Source organism: Balearica regulorum, chromosome 2, assembly GCF_011004875.1.
Source record: "Balearica regulorum gibbericeps isolate bBalReg1 chromosome 2, bBalReg1.pri, whole genome shotgun sequence".
Taxonomy (NCBI): domain Eukaryota; kingdom Metazoa; phylum Chordata; class Aves; order Gruiformes; family Gruidae; genus Balearica; species Balearica regulorum.
In genome coordinates this window covers 72,711,755-72,727,350 of record NC_046185.1, presented here as the reverse complement: position 1 = coordinate 72,727,350, position 15,596 = coordinate 72,711,755, and the positions used below count along the sequence as shown (strand labels likewise).

Sequence of the window (15,596 nt, the reverse complement as noted above, 5' to 3'; positions counted from 1 at the left end):
ACCAGGTGACTTTATTAAATGTACATTATACTATGAGGACTGTAAACACAGAGGACAGTGATTTTTGAGGGAACAGTTTGTAGCTAAAGCAGAGGCCTTTCAGTTGGTATTCAGTAAAAATAGTACTGTCACTGCTAATAACAGGCCGTAAGTTGAATGCTAACTGTGCAAGGCTCCAGTCCCAGATGTTTAAGCCTGTTACTAGAACTTGGCACGTGAACAGGAGCTTGGTGTCACAGGTCTCCTGTTATGATGTGGACTTTAACCACAGAACAGCAGCTAAGGACTTGAAAATAGGGGCACAGGTTGAAAACAAAGGCCCCTGAAACACAAGCAGTTTCTTGAGGAAGAAGGCATTGAACAGGCACAAACTTAAGAGCTAGGAAAAGATTGCTTTTGCTTTAAGAAAATGTGGTAGCAACTAAGGAAGGAGAAAAAAACCCTCAACCAAACAGACAAGCAACAGGATATGGCACCTGCCATGACCTGGAAAAGTAATGCCTCTCCAAGTATCACACAGCATATAGTCCAGGACAGAGGTCAAGAGTGGGAGTTGTCCAGAAACAAAAACACCTTATAAAAGGACAAGCTCCTTAATTTGAGGGAAGAAGATGTGCATTTCAGTTCCAGCTTTCCGTACTTAAGAGCTATTGAGCCTGCTCACTTACACTTCTGTGACTCAGACCGTCAAGGATAGCAGCTATTGCTGCCAACTACAGTGTCACCACGATGGTATTCTATTCTCACACCTCATGTAGGATATGACTGCTAAGGACTGATCTCTTTAAATACATAACAATAACAATTAGTAGACTGTAAAACAAACCATCAGCATGAAGTGCGTTGTTAATGAAAGTTGGTCTAGTAGTTGGACTGATTTCTCAGTCTTCTAAATATTAATCACAGCAATCATTAATTCCCTCCCTTGCACACCATCACTTGCCACACATCAGCTGAGCTGATACTGGTGAGTGGTTCACAAGGAGAGGGGCTTGTTCCATCTGCTACAAGAGAGTGTACATCTGGTGGGGGCTGGGAACGTTTCCTTCAAAATAGCACATTCCTCCAGTATAGGCTGTATTTGTTTAATGCTTTCCCTAGAAGCTTTAGCCTAAGGAGCTGATAACCAGGAGTATACAGCTGCAGTTAGTCTGAATGCAGTTATCAGGTGGTTTAATCAATATCGGGAATGATTTTCCTAGAACATCACCCATGTTAGGTAGAGTCATTGATTTGAACCGTTGAACTAGTTATCACTAGCATTTGCTTCAGAGTAAGCATGGGTAGTGCTTTTCATTCAGCTTCACTATGTCTTATGAAAGCAAGCGCATCTTCTAGGACTCACCTCCAGCTTTAGAGTAAATTTCTCTTTATGCATATGTACCATTAAAATTTCAAGACGCATGCTTCTCATCGCTAGGATGAGAAGACAGACATAGAACACATTAATCATTACTGAATACAGTATCAGAAAGTGCTCAGATACTTCACTAAGAGTCACAAAATCAAAATACATGTACCTGCACCTAAGAGTTCATAATGCTGTTTGATTCCCAGAGCATACTGCAGCTGAGTTAATGAGCTCAGTTACTATGCATAAACAATTTCCAACACCTTGCCAGCCGACCAGTTCTCCAAAACACAACTAAGTGTGAATATTTATGCGATAATGATACTTTTACTATTACTGTTATTAAATAACTGAAAACCACACCTCTTTCCCCAAGACAATGCTTTGTAAGTAGCCTTAAGAGATCAGTGTTCAAAAGAGCTAGGAAGCTGTACAGGAAACAAAACTCCCTTATACAGTACATTGTGGTATGTCACCATCAGCATCAGTTGCTGTGCCTTTCCAATCTGTAACAGGCAAGAAATCAAAATTGCACTTAATGTTCTTAGCCATACAAGGTGTCCTACTGGCCACTTAAACTGGCCAATATCTGAAAGCAAGGTTTTAAAAGGCACTTGACCAAAACAAGTTCTTTGCCGAGAACTTCAATTCAACAAACTTCTGGAAGCCAGGTAAATTCATGTACCTAATTTGATTGTAGAGATCATTAACAGATTTATCAAGGGAATAAAATTGGACACAAAGAGATATTAGGAAAAAAAAATTGTCCTTCTGTATACTTTTGATTTTTTTTTTTCTGTTCAGAAAGATGTATCATCCTGACAACTCAAAAATGACAGCAACAGAACAAGTCAATAATCCTTTCAGGTAAAAGACCAGCAACGGACTTTGTGAAGAATAATATAGTATGCACAACATCAAGGGCTTCCTGCTCCAATTAAAAGCTGATTTCCAAATAAAAGTTTACCCATAAAGTTCTGGGCTAACCTTTCAGGGCTCAACAGCTTATTTTTCAAAAAACATTTTTGCTTAACCTTTACATGAAACAGACAAAACAGCAACAGAAAAAGGACTATCCTCCAGCATCATGTCTTTGACTTTCTGACTGTAAAGAAACCAACTCCTTCTCTAAAAGTATGCATCAGGTTGAATTTCACTTACACTCAAAAAAACCAACACCCATTATGAAGAAGAGAATGCCACACTTCTGAACATTTACCTTACTAGAAAAAAAAAAAAAGCACTGTAGTTGAATTATTACTGAAGAATGGACTGTATTAGCTATAAACTTGGGAGATTACTTGAAGAAATTCTCAGGGCCAGAGAAAACATTAGGATATATGGTAACTCAGTGAAATATTTGAGAAACTGACTTCTTTGGAACACACAGATCAGTCATGCTAAAGGCAGGGATAGAGAAACCTAGCTGAGCTGAAGCTTGCTGTGTATGTCTTAATGGAAGGTCTTCTGTCTTCCTGTCTGGGAAATTTCTGAATGACATAGCAGCTGCTGGTGGAATGATAAATACTCGTGTGCAAAGAAGCAAAAAGATCGATTTAAGGAGACATTAGCAGTGTCTCATATACTATCAAGGGAGTTCTGAGTGATCATTCACAGATTTAGCCAGCAGTCCTTTAATTTTTCAAGGTTTCACACCTTCAAGAAATGGAGAAAAAAGGTATGAATGGAAAAGCAGGTGAGTGGGGAATGAACGAGGCTTTTTTATTTTTCAGAAATTAAAACTTAATAGTCCAGCTATGTATTGCATATTTCATTCACCTGAAAAACTACCTTAGAAGAGAGCATGGGGTGCAAAATTTGAAGCCTAAGTGAGGATCCACTCTAGTTCTCTCCCCAAACTAAGAATAGGATGAAATAAACCCCACTTCAGAAACATATCACCAGATAAACTTGTTTATAACACTACTGCTTCTAAAGAATACTGGAAAAATCCAAAGCTGAAAGGCAGCAGTGTTGCTAACACCAAAGCTTTTAGAAAAATGCAAACCAAAGATTTGGAAAAGCTTATCTGCGTATTAAATCTTCAGGCAATTTACATGTTTATATAGTGAATTACTTTAAAATAATTAAGGTCTGTCTACATCAAACTAGAGCTAAGTATAACTGCTATAATGAACAGCACATTTTGAGGGGGGTACAGAAGTCTTCTGTGCTTTATCTGATACTCAAAGTACTGAATCGATGCATATTGTTACAAATTAAGCAAATGCCAGTAATTCCCCAGCACAGCTAAACTAGGGATTTAATTATATACTTTCAACTCTAATATGAAAGTTTCTTCTACTACAGGTAAAGTCTGACGTTAAACACTTGCATCTGTCTTCTTTCAGCATTTTTCTTACAGCAAATGTTCCTTCTTTTACTACAGAGGATGAACATTTCCTATGATTTCCATCAATGGAAAAGAGCTTATCTGCTTGTGATTGTGACACTGTCAAATAACTGTATTTTCAGAGAATAGAGAGTCATCTGTACTATTCTGAAGTATTTCAGAAAGCCAAGGGGCTAGCAAGCCAGTTATTCTATGGTAAACTCTAGCCTCAATCTATGCATAAGTATTTTTAATGTGCAAATAGTGTAATCTTAGTTCATTCTTTTCCAAAGGTGGAGGAAATCTCACTACGGCTGCGTATCCACACACACTTCTTTACAGTTATCTCATTATTTTTAAATGGTTTGTGTTTTTAAAAAAACTGTCAAAACAATTTTGGGACTGTACCATGTCTTGCTATATTCTTAAGAATTGCAGGTTAGCACTGATTTCAAGTGTCCAAATGCAGAAACATCCTACAGTTTGAGTTATAGATAACCTCTTTAATCTCCTCCCACCCCCTCCCACAATCCCCACCATACACAACACACTCAGTAACAAGAAGAAAATCCCACCCAAAGTCCAACAAAATACAAAAATGCAAACAAAATTAAAAACCCCAAACAAAACACCCACCCAAATGAAAAAAGAAACCCTCCAAAACAACCCCCCTCAAAAGCACCTACATAATTTAAAATATTGATCCCTCCCACATAATTTAAAATATTGATCCCTCCCAATTCAGTATGCCATTCTCGTAACTCATCGTTTCTCTTTAAAATACCAAGAGAAAGATTTTCATGTTCTGATAAAAACATAAATCCCAGATACAGTAAGCTTCTATTGTATCCTAGGGTAGGTAAGCAACTTGCTTACAAACACCAGACTTAAGTCAAAACTATTCTTATTTTCATCATCTCCTAGTTTTAATGACCTAAACAAGCACAAAAATCAGATTTTCATCAATTTTAAATTGGAAATATCAGTGTGAGTAATATTTATGCAATGCATTATGGATGAGCAAGCCAGCAAAGAAAATGCTGCCCAGTAAGGATGTGAAATCAGGATTTAGAGCTATATACTATGCCGACTGGTTTACAGTCTGGCATTAAGGACATGAGTGCGTGGAGAAAAGGGACAGGTGCTTCCCCACAGCTGCTGAGTAATGAGCTCATGCAAATAAACAGGAAAGCAAGTCAACTGCTGGCACTTTTTTCCCCGAACTTCTGAACCAGATTTTACAAGTAAAGGAAAGCATGCTAGCTAGATGAAAATTTTATTATTAATGTATTGCAGTCTTAAATATTTATTCTCTTTAAACTATTTCCTGCATTATTCTAGCCCATTTGGATTACTGAAGCACATGTATCGTGATTTCTGTGCACTGTGCAGCAATGCTGTAAACGACACAGCTGGCACCTATCGTGTAGTTTCTCCTCCTTCTCTCCCTCTTGCCTAGAAGGAAACTCCATATTGATTTTAAATGATGATGTGTTGTGCATTTTTGTAACTCTGCCTCAAGCATGCATGGTCAACTCTGAGAAAGTATCAAGCAAATTTCACTATTAACTGAAAAAAAGGTTCACTGCAATAAGAAGTTTTTCTCAACTTTTTGTTGACTCACATTTTCTTCTATGATAGAAACTGCAACCATTTAAGCAGCAGTTGAGGAAGGACAAAAGAAGCCCATGTGGTCATCTGTCTAAACCAAGAACTGCCTCAAGGCAAATACTAGATTTAACTGTATCCACAGAAATGTTATGTTGTGCATTAGGCATAAAAAACATTCTTCCAAAATGGATAAATAATAACCTGAAGATAATTCTAGTTTATGACAGTAGCTCAAGTCAAAGATGAACTATAACAGGGATTGACTCTGTATATTAAGCATTTCAGACGTAACATCATTTTTAAGAGAAATGTAGTTGCTTCAGTTTGGATTGCTTTCAACGACTTTTCTTCTTCTCGGCATGAGGTGAAAGGTCCAGTGCATTAATTCAGGAATTCACACAGTGTAAAATATTAATTTCATTCTCCACAGAACTTTCATAAAAGAAGAAAGAAATAAGCTGCTTTCAACCCAATGAATAATAATTTGAGGAAAAAAAAGTAAGATTACAAAAAAAAATATTTTCACGACCTCTTGGTCAATAGTTTCCTCAACTATATCCTAAACAAACTGGTCTCTTTTTTAAAAGACTACATAACATAAAGCATTTAAAACCAGCTTGCAGGTGACACAGGTAATCCTATAGTAAAAATCTGTCTCAGGAAGAAGTCTGGGTAGGTAGTATTAATGAAGATGCTGAACTCAGGAGGGCTTCTTCATCACAACCAGTTCTGTTTGCAGTATGGATATATCCTAAGTAGGCTTACAAAAATTGCTTAGGTAATTATAAGTAACACTAACACTGTTTCCATAATTTTCCACGTACTTGAATCCATAACCTCAGTGGTAGTCCAAGGAAGAATTGTTATCAGTTAAAAATGAAACCAATTTGGTAATAAGGGCAAAAACCACGTACCGAAAGAAATGTTTCAATGTTATCATGAACAAATGATGCAACATCTTGCCAGTCCAAAATATCACCAAGCCAGCTGTTTTGACGGTTTATGTGCCATTTGTGTCCTTTGTGTCTTCCAGAATGTGTTACATTCTTAAAAAGAGAGACAAAGACATAAAGAAAACAATTTGAATAACTTACAGATATGAGAAAGGCACAGACTAATGTTTTCTTAATGAGGAACAGATCCAACGTGCATCTAAGTACTTAAGAGTTGCTTTAATTGGCATCCTTAAAAATACCTGGAAGTACTCTCTACACTGGAAAAATTAAAATCTGAAAAACAACTTAGTTAATTATTCCATATATTTACAGTTCTGTATATTGTACTCACTCACCTCAGTTAAACATTAGCTTTCCTGCTTGACTTATGCAATGGTATCTATCTTGCTCTTTATGAAAGCACAGAAGAAAGATGTAATGATTTCAGTTACTGCATATATAATTTACCATTTGCAACATACAACTTTTCCCAGTACAACCCCCAAAGGAAAATACAAGCAGAAGCCAAAACAAGTAGGTTTTCTCACGATTAGTGTCTACTCGTCCACCGGCAATGTTCAGTTATGCAAAAGCTAAAAGTTAAACTGGACGCATGGAAGACTTCTTCTGACTGCACAGCTTTCTAAGTGCAACACAGCAGGACAACAGGAAACGGCCATAACCACAACAGTTAATTCCTTAAGTGGCTTCACCCTAATTACGAAGTTGCCTATTGTCATAGTTTAGCACCAGCAGCAGCTGAGCACCATGCAGCCACTTGCTCTCTCCTCCCCGCCCCCCGGTGGGATGGGGAGAAGAATCAGAAGAAAAAGGTAAAACTCGTGGGTTGTGATAAAGACAGTTTACTGGGACAACAAACGGAGAGGAAAACAACAATACTCATAAAAGAATATATAAAGCAGGTGATACACAATGCAATTTGCTCACCACCCGGAACCTGATGCCCAGCCCCAAGCCACGATCCCTCCTCCCCGGCCAGCTCACTCCTTTATATACTGAACATGACATCACATGGAATGGAATACCCCTTTGGCTAGTTTGGGTCAGCTGTTCTTGGCTGTGTCCCCTCCCAGCTTCTTATGAAAATTAACTCTGTCCTAGCCAATAGCCAGGACACCTATTGTCCAACTGAATCACACCTGATTACCATCTAGCATGAGACTATTTGAGTCAGTCTGGGACTGTGACCAGTGTTTCAGAGGATGCCAAAATTCTACTGTAAGCAAGTCTAAGCGATCCTCTTGACTGCAACAGATCTCATCCTAATCTTTAACAGCAACAGACTTCTCAGGTTCTCAAGCCTGGTGTTTATGTAAGTGTCCCATTACTACTGTTAAAATTTTCCAAAAACTTTTAACCATACCAGCCGACCTTTGAAATGACAGTACCCTTTTAAGCATACATGTGAAGTAGTATTCCAAGTGAAGTCTCTGCACTGATTTATCTAAGACCATTACATTTTCTGCTTATTACCAATTCTCCCTAGATGCATCATTACACTTTACGCAAAATTAGCAACATTCTTTAACAATCCACAGAAACACAGAGATCTTTTTTCTGAGCTGGTAGTATATTTAGAGCAGAAACATATGAGTAGTCAAAAATCTCCCTCCAATAGGCCTTCTGAATTCATAAACTGTATGAAGAACCTATTTTCTGTTAATCTAGTTCTATTTTCAAACACAGCTCTTACCATTAACTAGCAGAATTAGGTATCATTTGCAAGTTTTGTAATATGTTATTAATACACATTTCTAGTTAATTTTTATTCAGCAACTATACTGTTGTAGCACCTAAGGCCTCAGGTGTTGATAAATAAGGGATTCAAAGAAATTGTCAACTGGTTCAACTTCAACAAATTCACTAAATCTTAAGAACAAAACCTCACACCTGAGTGGACTAGGAAGAGGAGATTCTTGTTCTTGAAAAAGACATCTTGATTGGAGAGCTATGCCATCATCTTTCCAGTGGTTTATTATTCTGTTACTGGTTTACTTCATTGGGAACACAGACACAGTGGTAACTGATCTATTACAACTTCTCTAGAACCTTTTAAAATATACACCATTTGCTATCTACTGATCTCAGAAAGCAGCAGTTAATGGTTGAATCCACATTTTTTCAGCAACTCTTCCTCAATTCTACAGCTTTCATGGAAAAGTGTCACCAGAGCCTGGGTTCTTCAGTCACCTAGAGACTACGGCAACACTATGCGGGCTGCAAAATGAAGTGCAATTATTATGCTCATACAACTGAAATAGTGGAGAGCTTGAAAGCTGTACTGAGAGAGTGAGAGATAGTACAGATGTCCTCCACACTGCACTATCATCTAGTTTACCAGTTTTCAGAGACATTGAAGGACAACGCAAGGCTATTCCTATATTACAGAAGGAAACAGCCAGGTGGAAAGCACTCAGATGAGACATTTACATGGATATGGAGTGTGACAGAAGGGGGAAGATTAGAAATAGATTCTGGAGGAGCTACCTGCAGCCCACAAATAAGCGGTTGCAGCCCAGCATGCCAATGGTAACATAGGGTCTCTAGCATGCAAACAGTAGCCAGACTTTGTAGGCAGTGAGCATCAGTGCGTTTCAGCAGCTCTTTCTGCCATTTTAATTACTAGGAAAGCTGTTTTTTTACCCTACCAGAACAGTATCTACAAGAAAGCTGCCTCACAGTATTCCCTCAAATAACAGCTGCAAGAAAGAACTCATGTAACACAACGAACACAGATGCAACCTGTGCTGCATACTGCAGCAACAAAACACCTCCTACAGCACATGTAGTGACACAGAGCCTGACTGAACGGTGCACTGCTACGGACCATCTGACACACAGGTTACATTAGTAAAAGCAACAGGTTTATCAGTGTAACTGCATCAAAAGTAAGTAAGTGCTTTTCCTCGTCAAGCATTTAACACTGAATACTCCTGAGTGCTTAAGGACAGCAAAATCTATCATAGACTCAGTTTTAATTTCTCCTCAGTGGTCCCATATTCCTCAACAGTGTCATGTTATCTCTCTACATGTTCTTCTACAACATTATGTTGTCAGAAAAAGAAACTGATTCTTTCCCCTACTATTTTGACTGCTACACCGAAACTCTTAATTCTTTTAATACAGAGATCTTCTTCGAACTTTAGAGTACTTTAAAAACAACTGTATAAATAAAAGTGTTAATATATTATAGTTGCAATTATTTAAATATATTTAATATTTCAGGGGTACGACTTCTGGATTTTGATATTTCCATTGCTCCATGGCTAATTAATTGCTTGCTTATTCCTTTAAAAGGCAAACAGCATTGGCAGCATGGAAATGATGTAACTCTTATGACCTTTTCAAGATTCAGTATGCAGAACCCATTATAGGAAGGCTCGTACAGTTGGCAAAAATGCATTGTAAGAAACTTAGTGAAAGGATAATTTCTTTCCCAAAATTTCAAATTAATAAAAGTTACACAAATCATGCAGAATACCAGTTTCCTTTTCCTAATCCCTCAAGATCACAAAAATTCAACAGAAAGCTCTAAAATATGACATACTAAATAGAAAAAGTGAGCAAAGCGTAAATTAAATGGCATAGATAAAAACACACATAACTACTTAAGTGAAGGACACAGTTCTGGCTGTACGCAAACTGTGACTGTAGAATGATCTTACACACTTGAAATTCTTACCAACTTTTTATTATTATGACCTTTACTCAGCATTCCAACTTTTCGCTAATCTCTTTCTCAGAAATGCACACTTAGCATAATTACCTCAAGGCACTAAGTGATAGCTTATAGTTTATATAAACACCATTTAAGTAAGTTACCTACCTTCACAAACCAAGAGTGATAAAGCCTGTCCCAGAGCTCTAGCACTTGTTTTTCAATCACAGCGGTGTTATTAACTTTTTCTCCTAAAATCTTATGCAGCTAAAACATAGAGAAATCTTTTATTATACAGGACAGAATGAAACTGACGTCTACGACAAACTCCAACTAGATGAATCACTTAAGATTGTCAGTAAAGGCATGGCTCAAATCCCATTGATTAGAAAAGCTGAGTATCAGCATGGAATACATGCTTCAGACAACATGGTTCGTAACATGAAGATTTTGTCTGTAAAAAACATTCTGCTGCACTAAGCCGAGGACTTCTTTCTGCACTGAAAAAACATCATCTCTAAAATGCTGAATCCAAAATCCTTGATCATCTTTACAGTAAATATTTCAAATAATTTGAGATGTGTGCTAGATATCAAAACGTACAAATAAGAATCTTGGCAAATTCTGGTGAAGAAAGTTAAATAAATAAATTATAATTAAAAAAAAAATCCCATCTACCACACCCAGCCCACACAGAAATTAGAATACTGGTGGGGAATACGTTGCCTACAATTAGACAGCTAAAGCCAGATTAAAAAAAAATAATTCATCTTTAATTGATGCATTTTCACTGGCAATCTTATTAAAATTATGACAGATCATTTTCGGCTATTAAAAATAAATAGTCTTCTGAGCAGAAAAGACTACTGAAATCACTCCCACTCTTCTTTCCACTCACAAACTAGAGAGTGGAAAGAACAGATCTGTCAACAAAATGGTTCACCACACAGAAAAGAATCACTGACAAAAATCTTTTTTTTTTTTTTTTTTACTTTTATGAAACACCAGAAACTAAAATATTAAAAAAGGTGGGGGAGCTCACTCTTACCTTATGTGTAATCCATTCGCGGCCATATTGGTATACATTATTAGCTGCTGAATTGAGGGCCTTCTGAATAACCTGGGCTTCTGGGAGCCAGCTAGTTTTTTTAAAGAAGGGAAACAAAATTAACTGCTGTGTATTTTACCCATTCCATTACACATGAAGCACATTACAAATTAACGTTTGGAAACAACAGCAAACAGTTACGGTTAAATACATATAAACTTACTACAACTAGAATATTTCCTTCTACATATCAAGGAACAGACTTTCTCATAAGAAAAGCACAATTAAATCTAGGGCACGTCACTGGAATTCTCCAAGGGTCCTGAAACTTCAGTTAAATTAGTATCTCAACTTTTTCAAAAGAGATCTGCTCTTCAATCTGTATGCATGCTATTCACATTACATTCTTAGAAATTTTCCTAGTGTTCTAATTTTCTGAAAATACTGTATGAAGCAGTCTCATCTAGCTGCAAAGATAACCTTTTCAATTATGAATTGAATGTAAATTGTTAACATAGTTTCCCTGAAAAAATGACCAGATGAAGCAACAGGTTTGGGCACCAGCTATTTCTAAGTCCCCACCAAACCATCTTCAGGGATTCATGTCATTCTCAGGCAATGGACCTACTGAGATGCCAGCATTCCAACACTTGTGAATACAGGGAACACATTCTCTGCTTTGACTTTCTTTCTACATCTTGATTCAATGGCACATGTTAGAGCCCTTCCAAAACAATAAAGTATTCAGGAAATAAAACTGCTGCATTTGTTCACCTGACTGAAGATCAACATGGAAGCTTTTCTGTCTGTGTAACCCTTCAGAAATGTTCTGTACTGGAATTCCAAGCCATTTCAGTCACTCACCTCTAAATGTAATGTGAACATCAAGCTCTGAAGCTTGAGATATACTTACTCCTAATGGATTAAAAGACAGTGTTTGGGATGCTTTAAATTTGGATGCAAACACTGGAAGTAAAAAATTTATCTAAAATTCTGTTAATTACTCAACTAGTGCTGCAGTATTTTCATTATGTGAATAAGCTTCTGACAGTCAAATTTCCATTTTCATTAGTTCTACTTATTTACATCCTATGACAAAATGGAAAGGCCAAATAACACAAGAAATGCCATGAAGGAATAAACAAACACATTAAGTGCTTTCTGTTCTCTTGATTGTGATTACTTAAGTATTAGTAAAGCACATACTACTATAGCATTTATTAACTCTATCATTTTAGTTCTGTTTTTGAAAATTTATCTTGCTCTTATAATACAGCATGCACCTTCTTTCAATCCTGTTAAACCATCATCACTTTTGTTTAGACAATGCCCTTGAAAAGCATCAACCATTCTTGTCCAGGAGACAATTATTTTTTCCTGGGAAGTGCCTGGACTCACCTTTACTCAATGTCTGTTTAGCTGAAGTAGAATGAAAGCAAACTGGAACATCCTCCCTTTAAAGTCACACTTGTCAGTCTTACCTATTCCCCCTCTGCTGCTCATGCAATCACTTCTTTGCTCACCAGTGTGCCCTTGTTTTCCTCTCGAAATCTTCTCTCTCTCTTAATATTTGCCTTGGTGTTTGCTTTAATCATTACACAGACCATATCTTATAAAGTTCCCACTGTGTACACTATACACATCTACTCTTAACAGGAACAGCCCTTCCCAAATGATTCATACCAAACTGTCCCCATCCACCATTCTTTCCACCCTCAAACTCTTTTTCAGCTCACTCTGAAAACATTTTCTTCAACTCCTATTCCCTCAAAGGCATTCTGCAGCCAGCTCTCCACATTAAAAAAATAACTCAGCTTTCATCTCGCAACCTTCTACAGAGAGCATTCTTTGCCATTACTTTTCTTTTGCAGGTAAAAGGGAAAAGAATATGACCTCTTTATTCTCTGCACTATGCAAGTTTTTCTCCAAAACTGTAACTAGAAAAGTTTATACACCTGTCCCTCTCCACCAAAGTCCAACCAGTCCTCAAATGAGATACCACATTGACAGTCTCCCAGAGTAATGCATAAACTCTACTGCTGCCTGAGATCTGCTGTAACAGTCACTCCCATTTCTATTTACCTAGGAGATTTTTTTAAATTAAAACCTGTGCATAACAGCACCTGGAGGCTTGTTTATCCACCCTATACTACTCACTTAACTTCAGGATTCTTACTTTGCCCATTCTGGGTGACTGGCTACTGTCTCATTGATCAAGCTGCTCGTGACTTGAATCATGTGAACGCTCTCTTGATGTACCTAAATTAAATATAGAGAGGAGAAATGTTATATAATGCAAACTAGAACTCTTCCTACATTCAAAGAGCCTTTGGGGTTTTTTTGGGGGAGGGTGGGGTGACCAGTTTGTACATTTAAAGAATAATTCTTCCAACGCAGACAGCCCATCATGATAAATAAAGTGCCATTAACCCCCAAAAGCAGTCAATACAATCATCATCATTCTCATCTGACAATTTTGGTCACACACAGTGTGACTAGTAATAGCAAATGGAAATTTAAACCTCATCTCATCAGTGGAAAAAATTCTAACAATACAGCAGTGCTGTCAATGGAAGCACAGTTTCAGATATACGTTTTAAAGCCATGGATCAAAGAAGTGCAAAAATTAATGAATGCTCAGCTCTAACATGACAAACCATGCTATGAAGTGCTTCACCAAATTAATTCTTCAATAAGAATGATAAAATGCACCTTTTATAAATATCTTAATATTCCTTTTATGAATATACGGAAGTTTTAGGCAGGAACGTTTGCACAACTTTTAAAGCTTTTGATTTTAAGTACTCAGCAGTATATAAGGCTACATTTTGGAAAAAGGAGATTGACATCAGAACCCAGTGATTTTTGTTCCGTAACTGTATTCAACACAAACATTCAATCTCCATTAACTGTTTTAAGTAGGAGCACAGCTCCATTTTAAAAAAAGTAAAAGTACACGAGCGACCTCTTCCGGTGAGCAAAAAAACCCCCAACCACAACCCAAAAGTTACATTCAGACAACATGTGATCATGAATCTCAGCACATTTAAACTCAGAACAGGATACCATGAGGTTATTACAGGCTATTACACAAACAAATTGACAAGTACACCTCAGCATTTTTCTAATATATTTCTGATGCAAAGTAAATTAAAAAGAAAAGAAATCTAAGTGGCTCTACCATTGACAAGAAAAGTGTAACAGGATGCAAAACAAATCTGTTTCTGTAATACATAAGCTAGTAATTGTTTTACTAGAATAAATTTCGTATTTCCAAACATCTATATATTAGTTTTGTCATATATATAAACATATATACAAAATAAAGAAATATAAATATATAGAATTTTATATATAACAAGTCTTGGCATGGTAACAAGTTCAACTACAGAGCAGTTAGCTGCTAAATTTTTCAAAAAAAAAAAAAGCTAAACAATTTTGCATAAATATCAGTAACTTTCATTCAGCATTTAAAATGAGCTCTATGATTACATTCCTCAGTGCACTGTACCTTTGCAGTAAGGAGCAGGGCTAGCAGAAGGGTTCCTATCACTAGCAAAAATATTATGAAAATGCTGATTATTTTATCTAGCATTTTCTCCAACCACACGATCATCTGTTCAGAAAAAAGAAAAAACAAATCATAGCATATACATCAATCTTTAATGAAAGCAATGCTATGTGTTATATGGCAGTATTACTATTTTTATTTACAGAGTGCAAAATCAGGCTCTAATCAAACAGCATTTACGCCCAAGCTTGGAGATGAACAATTAACAAGCAATGTTAGCATGATTAAGGTCATGGTATGACATTGGATTTTGCAAACAACATTTACACGTTACCACAAGACACAGCAAGCCCTCTGCAAAGCAAGCAATAATTCAGCATTTACTTACTAGACCTAAAGAAGCTGGCATTCATGTCAGCTATAAACCTAGATATTTGTTTCTTGTCCTTCGGCAACTCGGAAACTTACAGATGCTGTCTGCACAGCACTTGGAAGTTCTCAAGGTATACGTAAAGTACAATCACAACTTTCAAATTTGAATAGCTAACAGCCATCTAAATGACAAATGAGGAATTTCTGCAAGTTACCAAGTTTTTAAAGCTGTTCATCCCCTTTTGTACTGAAATGGGGCTGGAGGTTTTCTACAGTTTTGAACATAAGGCCAAATACTCAGCACTATTTCCATTCACTTTCAATCTTGAAAGGGTGGTCAGCATTAAACATGCATCAACTAAACCTACTCATACAGGAAACAGGCGTATATGTTGTTCTGTCAGTTTATGGAAAGGGCCATTCTATAGATGTCCACAAACAAACAGTGACACCACTTAAGATTAGAGAAATTCTGATAATGTCATTCAAAATCATAAAACTGCTCAGCCACGTGACTATGCAGAGTGCTCTAGAATGGTGCAAGCTGAGCTTTGTCTCATACACAAATTGAATGTTTACATAAAAAGCTGTGAAAGCCCATGCAAATATGACCAAATACATTTTTCTAGCTTCCATGGTTCAAATACCAAGGCTATTTCTACTTCATCTGGCACTTCTGCAGGAAAAAGCAGTAGAAGTACAGCTGTAAAAGTTGTACATTAAGAGAACTGAGGTCAAAACCAATGTGCAGTAGATA

General features: G+C 36.9%; 1 protein-coding gene across 2 annotated transcripts in view; it reads right to left on the bottom strand.

Moving 5' to 3' along the window:
• Positions 1-15,596, bottom strand: part of TMEM245 (transmembrane protein 245) — a 95,788-nt gene that overhangs the window by 43,003 nt on the left and 37,189 nt on the right. For both annotated transcript variants that reach the window (XM_075744693.1, XM_075744694.1), the window contains 5 exons: positions 14,468-14,572; positions 13,133-13,215; positions 10,957-11,047; positions 10,077-10,175; positions 6,209-6,340 (listed from right to left, as the gene is read on the bottom strand). In XM_075744693.1, coding sequence (XP_075600808.1) covers positions 6,209-6,340; positions 10,077-10,175; positions 10,957-11,047; positions 13,133-13,215; positions 14,468-14,572 — 510 coding nt within the window. The remainder of the gene's footprint in view (positions 1-6,208; positions 6,341-10,076; positions 10,176-10,956; positions 11,048-13,132; positions 13,216-14,467; positions 14,573-15,596) is intronic.